The sequence below is a fragment of the Carassius carassius genome, chromosome 28 (genome assembly GCF_963082965.1).
Source record: "Carassius carassius chromosome 28, fCarCar2.1, whole genome shotgun sequence".
Classification (NCBI taxonomy): Eukaryota; Metazoa; Chordata; class Actinopteri; order Cypriniformes; family Cyprinidae; genus Carassius; species Carassius carassius.
Window position 1 is genome coordinate 10,390,587 of NC_081782.1, and position 18,554 is coordinate 10,409,140.

The 18,554-nt window shown below is 37.6% G+C and overlaps 1 protein-coding gene across 3 annotated transcripts in view; it reads left to right on the top strand.

Moving 5' to 3' along the window:
- Window positions 1–6,712: 6,712 nt before the first annotated feature.
- Window positions 6,713–18,554, top strand: part of LOC132107912 (ARF GTPase-activating protein GIT1-like) — a 30,967-nt gene continuing 19,125 nt past the window's right edge. Inside the window, exons 1-6 of one of the 3 annotated variants that reach the window (XM_059514261.1) lie at window positions 6,713–7,224; window positions 11,275–11,408; window positions 11,488–11,600; window positions 12,823–12,928; window positions 13,219–13,305; window positions 13,699–13,829. In XM_059514261.1, coding sequence (XP_059370244.1) covers window positions 7,173–7,224; window positions 11,275–11,408; window positions 11,488–11,600; window positions 12,823–12,928; window positions 13,219–13,305; window positions 13,699–13,829 — 623 coding nt within the window. In that variant the 5' untranslated portion in view covers window positions 6,713–7,172. The remainder of the gene's footprint in view (window positions 7,225–11,274; window positions 11,409–11,487; window positions 11,601–12,822; window positions 12,929–13,218; window positions 13,306–13,698; window positions 13,830–18,554) is intronic. The other 2 variants (XM_059514259.1, XM_059514260.1) reach the window with 2 other exon arrangements.

The following is an 18,554-nucleotide window of genomic DNA, read 5'->3' on the forward strand; positions in this document are numbered from 1 at the left end:
TAAAAATAAATACAAATCCATTTGCAAAAAAACAAAAACAAAACAAGGTTATTTTACTTTTATATAGGCTAATAAAAGCATGGTTAATTTTTGTAAGGGAAAAACATGACTCGTGTACAGTATTAGGATTTTTCTATAAAGATATTGTAGTATTGTAGAGTATTGTATTGTAAAGTATAGTTTTGTTCAATCTTGAGTATTACGAGAGAGATGGATAACAGGGCAAAATAAAGAGACTGAAGAGAAAAATGGAAGTGAAGGTGCAGTTCAGGAGAGAACTTTTAATTATTTTGCATGTCCCCAAATTAAAGATTTAAACCTTTTTTTATGTCAGGTCCATACAAAAAAATAGTTTTGTCCATGAATTTGTTTGTATGAGTTAGAATTTTCCAGTCTGAATTTTTTTCCCAGTCCGCCCCTCCTGTAAATTAATGGCAAAGACATGGCTTCATTTACTACACATAGGCCTACTGAAGCTCGCAGTGTTTTCAACCCCTGCCGCCTCAATATAGGAGTACACGAGCACATAAACATCATTTCTAGAACTGCTCTGTGTCACTTAATGTGCATTTTACTTATTTTGAGAAAACTATCATCATATACAAAGAGACAGCAGTTTAAAAAAACACCAATGTTTAGGAGTTTATCACACAGAATACGTCACATGCTTATTAGATAACTGTATTTAAGTTGATGTATATGCTTTTATTTATTATTCTTTAATTTTCACAAATTTAGAAAAGTAATCAAAAAGTACTCAAAAGTAATTAGTTACATTACTTTAATAAAGTAATTGAAAAAGTTACACTACTATTACATTTTAAACAGGGTAACTTGTAATCTGTAACCTATTACATTTCCAAAGTAACCTTCCCAACACTGCTTATTTCTCCCGCATGCATTCCATGACGTCACATGAGGCACTAGCTAGCAGACGAAAGCCCGCCATTGAGAGAGAGTGAGACGAGTAGTGAGAGTAGCAGCTAGTGAAAGAGTGACAGTGTCAGATATATAAGTAAATAGACAGATATAGAGATAGATAGACAGACAGACAGATAGATAGATAGATAGATAGATAGAATAACATAACATAAAATAGATAGATAGTGAGAGATAGCATAGCATAACAGATAGCTTAGAGAAAGAGTAGATAATAAATAGATAAAATGGTGTATCGCTGTGTTTGTGCCGGGTGCAAGAACTCCAGCAAAACTGGACATAGGGTCCATTGTTTCCCTAAGGACAAAGGGATCTTCCGAAGCTGGGTGCAATTTGTCAAGATTAGGCGGGCAGATTTTTCAGCTAGCTCTGTCACCGCCTACTCGAGAATATGCAGCGCGCATTTCAACGAGGAGGATTACCACTCAGGGGACGCCAAGATGGTCGCACTTGGTTTAAAGAATGAGAAAATTCCTACCGCCGTGCCGTCTGTGAATCCAAACCTCTCTGCTTGCCCTGTCCCGAGGTCAAGAGACACCACCGTCTGCCACAAGCGAGCTATTGCCACGGTAAGCATCATGCTAACGTTAATGTTTACAAGTTGCGTGTTAGCTAGCTCTGTGTGTATGTTCCCTTTGACACAGCCTCCACTACAAACAAGATCACTCAGACGTTAGAAGAGCATATTTCGTGATTCACGAATATGAGCCAAAACCAAATTGCCCTGTAGTAAATGTCCATATCGTCATGAAAGCTTCATGGCTAGTGTTTGGATCAGTGGTGATGATCATCAAGCGGCTTTCACAATAGTGTGTTTGCGTTTTGTGTTAGTCTGCTACGGTTCTCTTTCACATATATTTGACCGTGACCGTGTCGCCAGGGCTGTAGTGGAGACTAAACGCAAGTAAACGCAGTTTACCCACCGCTGAAATGTCAGAAACAGTTTATCCACTTCTCACTTCAGAGTTTAGCTACCTCTCAGTAAATTCACTACCTCATAGAGTTTATGCACCACATGTACTCTAGACATCTATTACCACTAGTATTGGTGTAAACATTTAACAGTAACCTTCAACATCATCAAATATGTTCTGAATGTCTTTTATGTATTTTTTAAAACATTGAGTAGCGCATATCAGGGTCCACTGTACTGTAATCTAAGTTTTTTCTCTTGTGTACCCTCTTAGCCTTTTTCTCACCCACTCACAGTTTTGATTTTGGTACAGCTGTGCCATAGGTTATTGTTTCCACTGGGAAACTAGTTGTAGCACACACGTCCCAATTTATTGATGAACTTATGCAATGACTGGGAATATTTACTTATCGTCTTGGCATTTCAAAGATGATAAGTAAATAATTCTTAGTACTTCCAAGTTGAAAATAAATGATTAAATGTTTCCATGTACCCCTGCAATGTGCTTGTGTACCCTTGGTTGCTAATCACTGATCTAAGTATTCATAGTGTACCCACCTCTTATTTCACCACTACACCCTTGCATTTCGCTGACCCTTTTTTTATATTTGTTTTCGCAAGATGTTGACAGACGTCTCACAGCAGGAGACCGTGGACAGTGTAGACACTGTGGAGAGTGTCGATACTGGGGATCAGCCCTTGCCCTCCTCCACTTCTGACGCTGAGACACAGTGTTATCTGAAGCCCCCCCGATGGTCTCACGATAAATCTTGGGTATTTTAAGGGGTAGATATTCTGTCTAAAACATTGCCAGTATCTATGCAAGCAGGACATTTCCATACACATTGATTAAATTAATACATAGCCTACACCAAAACATAGCCGCTTAGATTTGCCATAATTGTCACATGTCTGGGTATGTTTACTGCCTCTCCACAGCTGTGCAGGTTAACCTGAAGCCCAAGATGGTCAGTGTGGGCACACAGACGTCATTTAGCCCACAAACCTCCACTCCCCTCGCTAGTCCAGAACAGACAGATGAAGATGATAATGCCTCTGTCATCAGTGAATTATCATGGGCGCCCGAAGAGCCGATGCATGAGGAGGATGAGGAGGACTTGTTTGATGAGGAGCCACCTTACACTTGTGACCCCCACCACAAGTGAGATAATTTAAAACCAATATATACCATTTTGAATGCTCTTTTTTTTTTTGTGTACTGTAGTTTGAATGACAGTGGCAATGATCTTTATACAGCATTATTATTATTATTATGTCTACAGGTTATGCAACATCATTGATGAAGGCCCTTCGGGAAAGCTACACATAATCACCTGCAGCTCTTCGAGAGGTTAGTGCCAATTTGTCCTCCGATGCACCCGCCCCCATCGCCAAATCCTTCGAACAGGTTCCTAAGGAGGAGGCCGTCAGCCTCTACCTAGCCCGGCAGTCACGCTACAAAAAAAACTAATTTCACTTTTTTTTTTTCTTTTCTTTTTTTCACAGACAAGTCCAATGATTTAGCTGTAAGTATTTATCTTTTTTTCCTTCTGTCCCTGTCCTCTCATTTGGTGGTGGTTTCCTGCATGCTGCATGTTTTGTTTTTTCTTTGTGTGCTGTTGCTTTGGTTTTACTTTGCACAAAATTACTTTTTTTCGTCTTTGTGGCAATAATTGTCGCTGTACCCCATTCAAGGGGTCCTGCATGCTGCATGTCTGCTCCTCTGTCTGTTATTTGCATGGAATTTGTTGTAATTAAAAATAATTTACCAATCATTTTACCTGTGCCTTGTCAACCTCTGTGTGCGGTGTTGTCTGGGCTCACTGTGTGTCTGCTTCATGTGCTTTTGCATGCGTCACTGTGTGTGCGTGTGTGTGTGGGGTGGGGGGCTCACTGTGTGTCTGCTTGATGTGCTTTTGCATGCATCACTGTGTGTGTGTGTGTGTGTGTGTGTGTGTGTGTGTGAAAGAGAAAGATCAGTTGACCCTCAGGTAAGACCACAATATTGCAGGCAAAAGAAACAATGTGCAAACGTTTCAGTTCTAGCCCTTCATCAGTGTTCCTTGTAGGTTTTGTGCCTAACCATTTTTTTATATAGATTTGTTTACTTCCAACCTGTGTCTTTGTTCAGTAAATGTTTAAATGTTCAGTAACCATTACAAGAAATGCCAAATAAACAGTTTTTTCTTATCAAAATCCGTGTGTTCTGTGTACTTTATAACATTTTAAGGGTAATTGGGTGATCACAACAGAATAAGCAATTATTTTTATTCATTTTCATCCAAACGAGGCCATTGAAAGCCCTGATAGGTCTGGTCACCACTTTGGAATTTTTGTCTGATGGTTGAAACCACACAAGAGGGTATAGGCTTCCTTATACTCCTGCCTAAAACTCCATAAGCCCATCGTATAGCCTGTCTGTACGCAGTGTACCGGTATTGCCTAGGAATAAGTAGGAAAGATTTTTAAGTTTAAAACTCTGTAAGTAAGTTGTAAACGTCATTTTAAGCCTGTCTCTTATGCATGTTTATTGTGTATGCAACACATCTCCTGACACCAATTAGCTGTTGTTCAAAGGACTCCGTGTAAAAAGATTGGTAAAGTAAACATAAACCATGAACATACTCGTGCGTGCTGGCTTGAAGGGGACCATGATCCTGCCTGAAGTGTGAGTATGCTATGTGTAGCACAAACGGATTCAGGCAGCATGCCTCAAATCCAGGATGCTGCGTAAGGCACGTTACATCTGCTTAGCACTATCAACAATAATCACACTGAAGACATGACCAGCCTACTCGGCGTCAGATACGTTTGCAAACAACATTTTCACCGGAGAAAGAGGTAAAAGCTTATAAATAAACACTAGGTGATTATTCAATGTAATTATTAAATGTAATATGCCTTCTATTTATAGATCGTCTGACTAAGTTTACTTATCTGAGCCAACGACATAATCACTCTCACTAGATATAAAGAGAACGTTGACTTTCACTCGATGCTATTCACTGAACGCAAAAAGAAGTTTGTTGTATGCACTGCTGTTCATAGACTACTATCTCCAGTCATTGCTGGGTTTCTAAATGGTAGCAACTCTCCAGTCATTCTCCTCTAACCATGCATTTATTTGTCTTTGACGGCCATCGGCTCTCGGTATTTCCTCATTCGCCCTCTCACGTCTAAACGGTTCGAAATTATATGGCTGTGGGCCATCATAAATGTTAACTGTGGGTCTTGCCACCTCTTCCTCATCCCAGTTAGACGCCATAGTCAGTGTTAGAACTAGTTCTAGTAGCTGAGCAAGGCTGAGGAGGCTACGTTCCACCACGGCTGCCTCATGTGACGTCATCGCCGAATTGCGTAAAAAATAACCGTTACTAACCAAAAACTACAAAAACTGGACTTTAACACCATTTTGGAGACATTTCTAACTTTATATACATATCTTGACTGCTTTATGTACCCATTAATCGACAGTGGTGTTTAACCTGCACCATGGCCTTTAACAGTAGCCTATTAACCATATACAAAATAACCAAATCAATTAGTACAAAACTTCGCTCGATTAAACTGAATAAAAATAAAATTAATTCGATATGTTTTCATCAGTTTTATTCATTTGTAGCCTATTAAATCTTGTACTTCCACTTATAGAATAGAATTGACCTGATTTATTTTCTATAGTGCTCATATTATTAATATATTATGCAGGAAGTGATCCATCCCATCCACTCATCTAGCAGGGGACTAGACATAATATTAGCACAACTGCATATGACCAAGTAGAGAACTTTTTCCATCAACTTCATTAATAACCACATCAACTCTGGGGACCCACCAGTGGGTCCAATATTGCATATGCCTAATTCTCAAAAAATCAAAATAACAGCTGAAGTGGATAATATTGCTATCACACATAAAACATAATCAAAATACATATAAACGTCATTAGTATCTAATTGATTCACATTAGAAAATTGCAGGTTCAAAGTAAAATTCAAATATGAAATTCAAGTAAAAAAAAAATAAATAAAAAAAATATTTTTTTTTATTTGCCCCATAATTTATTGTTTGCAGATTTATATGGGTTCTACTGAGCTCCATACTGTGCACATTTTTAATTGGAATTTCTTCAGCACATTCAACCAATTCTTCATATACTTACAGAAAAAAAGTATACAGTGTATTTCAAAGGTTTATCCAGAGAAAATAAAAAAATATATATGCACATGTATTTAGGAATACTTCACCCAAAAATGAAAATTGTGATGTTTTTAACAAACTCATCCATCTTGCAAATTTCACTGGATTATGGGGACATATTTAGAGAAGAAACAACGGTTTAAAGTTGAAACGCCTTAATGATGGATTTATTTCTTACAAACATGCAGCTTTTCACTTTACAAGACAACAGTTGATGCATTAGAGTCACATTTATTACTTGTGGATTATTGTGATGTTTTTATCGGCTGTCTGGACTCCCATCTTGACAGCACTGCAAAAATCTATTGGTGAGCAAGTGATGTACTGCTAAATATCTTCACATCTGTGCCAATAAAGAACAAACCCCTATCTACATCTTGGAGTAAATTTAAACTTTTGGCCGAGTCATTCCTTTGATGTGTCAAAAATAGAATAGAATGTGGAGGACCAGTATTAAAATTTAAAACAGTATAAGGTTGTTGTTTTTCTAGACAGATCATATTTAATTGACTGAATAGAAATGTACAAAAACCTTGCTTTTTCAATCATAATTAATTTGGGGATTGTAGATATGTAAATAATCTTATGTAAAATTCATTTCCACTGGTGGGCATGACTGCGTGGTGCCTTTGCTCTGTCTGCCCCCGCCTGTAACACGACAGTGGGGCGAGAGACAGACGTCAGAGAGAGAGGGAGACTATGCAGCCCGCCATACAGAAGTGTATTGGGCAGTGGATGTAAATAAACCGTGTACTATATCCATACTTTACTTATCCCCACCCCCTTTTGCCCGAGACAGAGACGGGGCTTGGATGATCGGGGAAAAGATTAGTGGGGACAACCAGAATTCAATAATCTGATAACGTAAGGGGCCTTCTAAAAATCTGATTCATTTTAAGGAATCGTAACGTCCTTGTAGCGGTAAAACAGAAGACACCACAAGGGGAAAAAAGGAAGGAGAGAGAGAAGGGTGAGGACCGGGAGTGCTGGGGAGCTCGTCGCCGGCTTCCGGACATTCGGGGCGGCATTGAAATCGCAGACGTCGCTCCTGGGGGAAAGCAAGACAGATATCTTCAGTATTGGACTAAAATCTCTGGAAGCGGTAGATTTTATTTCAGCGATGTCCAGGAAAGCCCAAAGAAGCGAGGTGTGCGCCGACTGCAGTGCACCAGGTAAGGCTGAGATTTATGGATCGAGGCGTTGTTGTGAGCCATGACTGTCCGAGATTCGCTCTAGCGCGGCGGTCAGCGGGTGAACACCAAGCCCGCAAATGCGCAGGGATACTCGGCTAAACGCGTCAGGAAAATGCCCGAAAATTGAGGCCCATACGGCAGCCTATCAAGTCAGCTAATTCAAACCCACTCTAAATTAAATACTGAATCGATATGTGGGTTATGATACGACAGAACAGTAGGTGTCCATAAACTATATCCTTTACTAAACTTCCGTGACTATAAATTTGAGTAACGTTAGTTATCGCAGCTTTGCTACCGTGGCTAAAGTTTTATCCGATGCTCGTTAGCACCCATCCTTAGCTAATTGACGATGATGTGAGGTGCTGTCAATTAAAAACATTATATTTATAATATACGCAGGACCTTTTATAAGCGCATTTTGTAGCGAGAGAAAATATGTGGATTAAAAGTAAGTTTTAGTTCATATTGAGCACAAAACGGGCTCTGTATCGAACAATGCTAAATGAAAAGTAAGCTAGACTTGGTTGCTAAGTAGCCTACGGACTCTCGTGTGACTGCCTTGCCAGTATTTGAGTTAAACATATTTATGTTTTTACAATCTGTAAATGCATTATATCTACAAGAAGTATCAGTTCAGTTTGTCCAGTACTGTTTCAAATCTAGTTAACTTGGGCTGAGTGGAGTTAGCTAACTAGCGTTAGCAGGTTGACAGGACACACCAAACTCTGACAAGGATCTGTCTTTGCTCGTGTTTTTGTGCACTTCTTTGTTTCTAGATAGCTTTTTCGTGGGTATATATTGTTTAGTGGCTCATTTCCTGAATGTGTATTTGTTCATTGATTTGTTTTGTTAATTACTTGTACGATACGTTGTTTCAAAGTGTAGTATGTTTACATGATAAAACAGGGATATTTCTGTATGCTGTTGCATAATTATGAAAGTGAATTCATTTATTATTGTTTATTGTTCTTAAAGTGGACTCGCATAACTGAAACCTTACATTTCATTGTTGAATTTTTGTTTGTTGTTGAAACCAGCCTAAACTGGTTTGCTAGTCTTAGCTGTTTTAAGCTGGTCTCCCAGTCTGGCCAAGCTGTTGTGCAGCTGATCTTCAAGCTGGTCTCTCAGCATGACCAACTAAAAAGTTCCCAAAAACCCATCTTAAACGAGCCAAAATAGCAGTGTGACCAGCCTGGGACAGCTAAAACCAGCTTTATGCTGGATTAAGATGTTTTAACACAGCTGGTCTTCATAAAATGATCAGTACAGTATTTCTGCAATGGTTATGAGTAATGGCAGAATCACGGAAATGATATATTGTTTTATTTCTGATATATTTTGTTGAAGGTTACTACACGGCACAATTTCCTAAATGCAACAGGGAAAAAAGATGGAGGTTGGCATTGCATTTATATTTTAAATAAAGATTAGATTAGATTAGATTCAATTTTATTGTCATTGCACATGTAAGGTACAAGGCAACGAAATGCAGTTAGCATCTAACCAGAAGTGCAGTAAGTACAGAATATACAAGGTCTACAATATGTACAATAAATATACAGATAAGGCAGTATTATGGACATAATTTACATATTTTAAATACTTTCAGCATGATATACAGATAGGTGTACTATGAACATACTATACAGATGGATTATGTAAAAGTGGATTGTACACTATAGGCAAAAACTATGAACATATGAACATTTACACTAGTGCAATGGACAGTAAATGCATAGAAAATATTTCAGTGTGCAAATGGATTACTCAGTATTCTGGATGAACAGACAGTTTTGCAAGAAATAACAAGTTTACTGTTTTTTTTTTGGCTTGTTGTAAATAAATAAAAAATAAAGAGGAACTTACTATGTTTGACTGGCTTTTCTTAGCCTCTTTTTCCCCAAAAGCAGTGCTCAATACATTAGGACAAAATAAAGCCTTCAGTTGTTTATGAAAAACATATTTGATGCCACTCAGCTGTGCCGTCACTTCAAGCCCACCCTTGGCCTTGCTCATTTTGCCTCACCGTCCCCATGGGGGAGACCGAGGGGTGGTACGGGGGGCATGACAGCTGCTCCCTCATCCACAGCTGCTCTCTCTCCAGATCTGAACGTGTATGTGGGAGTGTGTCTTGCTTTTGACAGTTTAGTATCGTTTCACCTCCTCAGCTACCTGCAGTCATGCTCAGAGTTTGGCTGTCAGCACTGTCACCGGTGCCCCTGGCCGATGACTCCACATCTTAGGGCTTGTGTGTCTTTTTAATATCCTTACACACTTGGATATTGTTGGCCTGTCCTGCGGTGCTAATAGAGCTTGATGAATAATAGTGAGTGTGTCAGAAGTTAAGGGAACTGATGACTGAGAGAAGAGGAGGCGGGCAGACGGATGGATGAATTCTAGTAAATGTATTATGGGTATGAATGAACGTGTGGTAGATTGTCAATTGCATGGCCACAGAGGGCTGAATGGCGCCGCGTGTGTGAGCATTAGAGTGTGTACACATGAAATTTCATTACGGGCAGAGAGAAACTCTCGATTGAGATGTTAATGGTTTCAAGCACTTATAGGAAGCACAAGCGTGTTCATTAAGAAGTATGCCATCATCTTTGATTTTCCCATACGCAGGTGCTCAGCTCCATATCTGTGAACATCTGGCCATCTTTACACCGATAAATGGATGATGCTGTATTATTTACAATTAAGCCAATAATTCTAAAGTTCTTCACCACATGCAAGATTCAAACTCTTGGCTATAATATGAACATTTGGTGGATTAAAATAAGCCTTGTCTTTTTCTAAAATAAGGAAACAAGCAGACCTTTTACTTAACATCAATTTAGGCTTTTTTCATAACCTTGGATGGCTCCTTGTTATATTACTTTAATTAAAAGAAAATAGGATCTAATCGCCTTTTAAAAATCTGTTTATATTTTTTTTGTGAAACAAATGAATGTGGGAGTAAAATTAACACTTATTTTACACAACGATTTGGTGTATGTTTCATTTGCTGTGTTTTATTTTTTAGTGTTTTTAGTGTTTTATTTTAATTTTTTGTATGTTTCATTTTTAGTGTTTCTGTAGCTCAATTGGTAGAGCATTGTTAACAAGTGCAAGGTTGGGGGTTCGATTCCCCGGGAACACATTTAATTGAATTTTTACATTTTTTAAATATAATTTTTCTATACTTTTGGTTACTGTCTTTCAAAAGTTTTGGGTCAGTAATTGTTTTTAGAAATTAAAACCTTTATTCAGCGAGAAAGGATTAAATTGAACGAAAGTGACAGTAAAGGGAATAAATAAATGACTATTCTATTAAAATAGAAAACATTGAATTTAAGTTTAAATATTGTTTGTTTTTAATGAAAAAAAAACAATCAGTATTATAAAAAAAGAAATCCACCATTTTTAGGTGTCATATTATGTTTGCGTTCATACGGGAAATCGGTAATCATGTGATGACACTGTTTAAATCAGTGCAGAGTAATCTCCCTCTCGCTCTAATCATATCAAAACCCTGCTTAGTGAGATTCTGTGGATGAGATTATGTGCTTGAAGTATTGTGGGTGCTGGTTTAATTTTAGCCAGATCCTAGGGGCCTGTGGCACCCAGAGGTACACTTTGTGTCACATTGTGTCATTTTTCTTTTTCCCTGAATGTCACCTTGATCCTAAAAACACTTGTACCCTGCCTGATATGAGGAGAGCTCTTTCCCTTAGATGAGCTCATTCAGAGCAGGGCAGTATGATGTGTATGGTATAAAAATTATATAGATCTTATTTTTTGTAGCATGTTTGTATGTGTCAGAAATAAATATTTATGTAAAGCCATTAAATACAACAAAAAATTAACTTTTGTTAGCCAAATAATATCATTTGTTTTGCATTTTTAACCATTCTGATGCTTCCAACACTAAGACCAATCATTCTCAAAATTGCAATCAATTACCTTTGCATTACCTTTACCAGTATAGTATACTGTCTTTAACTTATTCTCTCTGATGAAATGTGCATTGTCATGTGTGTTAAGATCCGGGCTGGAGCAGTATAAACCGTGGAGTTCTGATCTGTGATGAGTGCTGTTCTGTGCACCGGAGCCTGGGCCGTCACATATCCATCGTCAAACACCTGCGACACAGCGGCTGGCCTCCTTCCTTACTGCAGGTAACTAAAGAGCCTCTCACACACATACTTGTCATTTTCCTCAGGGTCATAGCCTAATACATACATGTGTGCCTCTAAGATGGTGCAGACCCTGGCCAGTAATGGAGCAAACTCGATCTGGGAACACTCTCTGTTGGATCCAGCGCAAGTTCAGAGTGGGCGCAGGAAACCAAACCCACAAGATAAAGTCCAGTAAGCCATCTCATAAACCATTCATGCATCATATACCAGAATGTCATAAAAACAGAAGACTGAGGGGTATAATTCTTGTTTTATTGGTCTGTGCTGTATGTAATTGTTCTCATGGAGCTCCATGGAATAGCAGACCACTGAGACAAGAATAGCAAATCTGCCCACTCAAAATAAATGAAGGGAGGTTTTAAAAGTAAAATAAAGAGTAATTAAAAAGTAATTTGTCAGAGCAGTGGTGCAGTGGTTCACCCAGTCTCATTCACGAATTATAAGCTCATGCAGGTTTGAGATATTTCCTGTGTCACCTTTATTGCACCTGTAATAAAAAAGGCAAATATCCATGAATATATGTATATTTAAATGCCTAATTACTTTATTAATATTCTTTGAAGCAGTTGTACAATGTTACCTGACACACAAGAGACATTATAATCTGGGTCCAAAATGAACTGTCTGCCACACTTGGCAGTAGTGAGCGTATTTAGAAAATCAACATGCTCAAAATCTCTTTTAAATCATATGTATATATTATATTTAAACACACACATGTATGTATGTATGTATGTATGCATGCATAATATATATGTATTTGTATGTGTGTGTGTGTGTGTATCGAAATATTTTCCTTTTGTTGTTTTTTTCTTCAAAAAATATATTATTTAAAACAAATATTAAAATATCAAACATAAATTCATACACTTTTAAAGCCTAAAGAGATTCTGAAACGTGTATATATACACACAGGCACACATATTTTAAACTATTCATATTTTATAACAAATGTTTCATGTATTTCACTTTAATGAAAAGTACATATGCTATATACTTACCTTTTTATTATTATTTTTTTACATTCGAAAATCGTAAATTGTAATATTTGTTTTCTTATATTTCTAACAAACAGCAGACAAACACTGCTATTTTTCCATTTTCAGTTGCATGTTGTATGAAAACACGCCCTATTTATTTAGAGAAAGTCGAAAAACTTTAGCCACCTAAGATGAAGTTATCATTTATTTCAGATCTTGGAATGAGGGTTTGCATGGTTTGATTTAAATCAAGCGTGTCACTTACATCCCAGAGGCAGCCATTGTTATAAATAAACAGTCCTGACTGTATCGATGTCGGCAAGACCATTGATGAGGCATTCTATTTTATATTGATTCATTGATTTTGAAATTGATCTCCATTCGTTTCTGTGTTCGTATCTTTCACCCCACAGCCCCACTAAGTCAGAGTTCATTCGCGCCAAGTACCAGATGTTAGCCTTCGTCCACAAGCTGCCCTGCCGTGATGATGATGGGGTCACTACGAAGGACCTCAGCAAGGTGAGACCTCCCAAAGGCATCACCTCTGACTCCTTATCTGTCTCTTCCCTCTCACGCTCATTCCATGTTTCCTCCCCGGCCTCTCTCTGCTCCCCACTGTCTGTGTCCTTTCAGCAAGGCCCTTAAAATGACACCCCGCTAGTGAATAAATGTGCCTTCCTCAGTGCTGTTGAAAGGCCTCTTTAATGAGAGGATGCGCAGGAGATCTGCTCTCTTTCTGTGTCTTTCATGCTGGGTCCATCTCTATTTCTCTTTCATACGCTCGCTTCTTCTCTTGTTCTTGCCTGCAGCAACTCCACTCAAGTGTGCGGACAGGAAGTCTGGAGACGTGTTTACGGCTGCTGTCACTGGGGGCACAAGCCAACTTCTTTCACCCGGTAAGATCTGCCATTTCTCACAGTTCTGTCTTTGTTCTGTCAGGTTTTTTTATACATCATAACTAAAACAGATGCTATATTGTTAGATATCTTTTTTTGTTGTTGTTTATTGTGGGATCTGAGGATGTTTTTTTGTATAACTATGAACTGTGTTGTCTGAGTGTTTATAAAATCCGATCTTGACAAATCTGATCTAAAGCGTAAATACCTTCCAAAACCAAGATATTTCTAGTTTCATGTTCTCTCTTTTCTCTAGTGTTATTACTGTGGCAAACAATATAGATTTCCTCAAAAAACTGATCTGATTTAATTACTTGTGAAACGACCAAAAGAATGTATTTGAAAACAGCACAGTGTCCCGCACCTGTCAGATGCCTGATGTTCACTCCACAGGAAAAGGGCACGACCCCTCTTCATGTGGCCGCCAAAGCGGGGCAGGTTCTGCAGGCCGAACTGCTGGTGGTGTACGGAGCGGATCCAGGAGCTCCAGATATCAATGGCCGCACACCTATAGACTATGCCCGGTAAATACAAAACACAGAAGTCACTAGGAACTGATCGATGCAATCTCTCTCTCTCTCTCTAGCTCTCTCTCTCTCTCTCGTTTGTGCGCATGTGTGTGGCCGTTTGCTGAGTGAGCGGAGTGTGAATCGGAGCGCGACTGTCGGGTCTTTTCCCATTTCAAAGGTCTGTTGCCAGTGGGAGTTGAGTGCTCGGTTGAAGAATGTGTGTTAGTGGTAGGAGAGATCGTTGGTCACCGTACTATTCGTTCAGCGTCTCGAATGAACGGTGCTGTTGTGTTATTTTTGGACAAAGTTGAAAAAGTGAACACAGTAGTTGCAAATGGATTAGTCCTCAATGGTAGTTTAATAAAAGTTTTTCCACTTGTAAATCCAGCGAGAAAAGTGTTGCTTTCTAATGTGCCCCCCTTCATTACTGATGAAGCGCTGAAACGCGAATTATCTCGTTATGGACAGTTGGTTTCTGTGACTAAGAAAATCCCCCTAGGCTGCAAATCTCCTTTGTTGAAGCACGTCGTGTCTTTCCGTAGACAAGTGCATATAATTTTGAGGAGTGATATAGATGAATTGAATATTACTTTTAAATTTAAAGTTGAGAATTTTGATTATCTCATCTTTGTAACAACTGAGAGCATGAGATGCTTTGGATGCCGGATGGTGGGGCACTTGGTACGCGCTTGTCCAGAAAGAAGCGCGTCACAAGTTTCAGAGGTTGAAAGTGGGTCTAATGAAGGTCAGAGTTTGAAAAAAGAAAGCGAAGTTGGTGGGGTTTCGGTTTTGAGTGTGGACAAAGAAGATCTAGGAAGTGGAGTAAAGAGTAGTGAGAAATGAGTTCAAAAAAATGATGAGTTGGAGGGTGAAATACTTAAAGAGGATGAAGAGGTATTTCAATTGCCGGCAGTGAAGAGGAAGTCGAATCTTTGTGAGATACATCAAAGAAAAAAGCACATGATGAGATTGTTACTGAAAGTTCTGGGGAGGTTTCGAATGTAAGTGAAGTGTCGGGCTCAGAAAGTGAGCGAGATTGTTCTGAAGTTGAAGGAAATATGAGTAAAGATTATAGTGGGTACAGTTTGGAAAGAACGAAACAGTTTCTGCAGCGTACAAAAGGAATTAGGAATGTGGAGGTTATAGATTTTTTTCCTGATCTTTCGTTATTCATTGACTCAGCTAAAATGCTTATGAAGCAAAAGGTGAAGTATGTTTGTCGAACCCTGAGGTGTATCGTTTAAAAAAGATTGTACAAAAGATGTTGTTTTTGCAAGAGACACACAGCACAAAGGAAAATTAAGTTGAATGGATGAAGGAGTGGGAAGGATTGTTTTGAGTCATAAGACTGCTCTTAGTGCTGGGGTGGATGTTTTGTTCCCAAAGACCTGCCTACCAATATCTCATGATGTTATTGAAGTAATACAAGGCTGTTTAATTAAGATAATAGCAAAGTTTGAAAATGTTACTTTAGAATTGATAAATGTTTATGCTCCTGTGAAGTCAATGGAAAGAATGTTGTTTCTTGAAACTTTATGTGGTAGTCTGAAACAATGTAATATGGAAAGTTTTCTAATACTGGGTGGAGATTTTAATTGTACAAGCAATGATTTAGATAGGAATCACATTGAACCTCATATGGCTTCAAAAAATAAATTATTGAATATGATTAAAACTTTGCAACTTTGTGATGTGTGGAGAAATTTTCATTGTAACGAAAGGCAATATACATGGGCTCATGTGAAAGAAAATTCTATGTCTTTAGCAAGAATGGATATGTTTTATTGTTTTAAATATCAGAAACAATGTTTTAAGTCTTGTTTTATTTGTCCTGTTGGTTTCTCTGATCACTCAATGGCAGTAGCATGTGTTTTTATTAATTCTATTAAAAGTAGGAGTGCCTATTGGCATTGTAATATTGCTTTACTTGAAGATGCCCATTTTTGTAAATGTTTTTCTTTTTTTTTGGTTGGGGTGGAGATCTAAAAAATCTTCCTTTACATCAATACAGCAGTGGTGGGATATTGGGAAGGTGCAGATACAAAAACTCTGTAATCAGTACACTTTTAATGTTACTAGAGACATAGTTCAATCCATAAGAAGTCTAGAGATTGATATAGTGGAACTTCAGACATTAAGTGGAGCCACTGCAAATCAAAATCAATTGCAGGCTCTTAAAGGAAAAAAAGCAATATTAGCAGATCTATTACGTACAAGGTCTCAGGGGGCATTGGTTAGATCCAGATTTCAGAATTTTTCTGAAATGGATGCCCCATCAAAGTTCTTTTTCAGTTTGGAAAGGAAAAATGGCCAAAGGAAAAATATTCATTGTTTAAGATCAGATAATTGAAAAATTCTTACTGAGGTTTCTGACATTTGTAAAAGGGCTGTCAGTTTTTATAAAGAGCTGTATACCCGCAGCTTTGTCGATGACCAGTTAATGGCTGAATTTGTGGCAGATCAGCTTCCAAAAGTGAATGAGGATTCATATACAAAACTGGTTTTTAATGCTTTGCAGAGTATGAAAACTGGTAACGCACCAGGTTTAAATGGGTTGCCTGTTGAATTTTATAAAGCATTTTGGCATTTGTTAGGAGAAGATCTACTTGCAGTTTTAAGTGATAGTTTGGATAAAGGACAACTGCCACTAAGCTGCAGAAGAGCTGTTTTAACCTTGCTCCCTAAGAAAGGTGATCTCAAAGAGATAAAAAACTGGAGACCAGTTTCTTTATTATGCACTGATTATAAGATGTTTTTAGATAGCTTTGGCAAACAGACTGAAAGAAGTAATTGGACAGGTTATACATTTAGATCAATCTTATTGTGTACCAAATAGATCAATAGTGGATAATATATCCTTGATTCGGGATGTGTTGGAAGTCTCAAGACTGTTGGGAAAAAAATGTGGTCTAATTTCCCTAGATCAAGAAAAGGCATTTGATCCGGTGGATCATCAGTTTGTATGGTATATTTTTGAATCTTTGGGTTTTCCACCTGCTTTCACTGCCTTTGTTAAAGTGCTCTATGAGGATATTGAAAGTGTACTGAAAATCAATGGTGGTTTGAGTAGCCCTTTTAAAATAGAAAGGGGGATTAGACAAGGATGTGCCTTGTCAGGTATGCTTTATTCAATAGCAATAGAACCTATGCTACATAAAATTAGGACTCGTTTAGATGGTTTTAGATATGACAGTACTTTTCCACCTATAAAACTATCAGCTTATGCAGATGATGTATTGGTTTTTACCAGTGGACAGGATGATATTGATAAACTGGTTGATATTGTTAATGTTTATGCAAAAATTTCATCTGCAAAATTAAATTGGACTAAAAGTTCAGCATATAGGGTCGGAAAATGGAATGAAGGACAACTGGACTTACCGGGTGAGATGGTTTGGTCACAAAGAGGTCTTAAATATCTTGGAATTTTTTGGGTGATGAAATAATAATGCAAAGAAACTGGGAAAATGTTCTGGAAAATGTTGAAGGAAGGTGGAAATGGATTTTACCTAAAATGTCTTTTAGGGGGAGAGCATTTATCATTAATAATTTAGTAGCCTCCTCATTATGGCACAGGTTATCCGTTTTAGAGACTCCGGTAGGGGTTCTTGGAAAAACATTTCTTTTGGGATAGATTACATTGGTTACCACGAAATATTCTTTATCTTCCAAAGGAAGAAGGTGGACAAGGGGCTGTTGATCTTGTAAGTAGGAAAGTAGCTTTTAGGCTACAGTTTGTTCAAAAGTTTTTATATAGACCCAATTTATCATGGTTTGGACCAGCCTGTTGTCTTTTAAGTAAGGTTGGAGGGTGGGGTTTTAGAAAAAATATTTTTTGGACAGATTGTAAGAGTTTTCATTTGAAGTCTATTTCTTCCTTTTATGAGAGTGTAAGAAGAGCATGGTGTATGGTACAGGTAAAAAGATCATTGTCATGTAAGTCTCTGTATTGGTTTTTGGAAGAACCTTTGATTAATGGTGCTAAAATGAAGTTGTTTTATACATTGTGAGAGATTAAGATCTTTGTTTGCTTTATTGGAGATTATATTTACTAATGTTAATGAAATTTCTACAATGGTTGTGTTTATTTTTGGTTTTAAATATTGTAAAAGGAAAAAGAGGAAAGGACGGTTGTTAAATTTTATTCTGGGTCAAGCCAAAATGGCAGTTTATATTAGTAGGAAATATAAAATTAAAAATATAAATATAAAAATCTTTCCATCTGTATCATATTTATCCATCATGCCATATATATCTATCATATCATAGCCATCTATTCATTTATATCATATATCATATTATGTCTGTCTGTCTTATCATTCTGTCTGTCGGTCTAATGTTCTACCTCTCTGTCTGTCTGTCATTTTATTTCTCTGTCTGTTGTAGGACTGGGCGTTATGGCCAAAAAAAAATCACAATTTTTTTTGTTCATATTAGCTGATATCGATAATTATCACAATAAATGTCAAATCTTTATTTCTTTCACGTTTAAATCTAGATTTTTGCTCCGAAGTGAAAGTTGTAAAAACCAGACCATTAATTTTCCTTAACAAAATAAATATCTAAAAAAAAATATATATTTTCTTAGTTTCTGCATGTCCTAATGAGTGATTATTGTTTCAAATCAAGAAATAGGTTTGAGTTGCCCGATAATATTAATAATATCACGTTTTTGTCTGTTAGAAATGCACGTTTGATAGTAGCTTGAGTTAGGATGAAGAGATACATTTTGTAAATGTA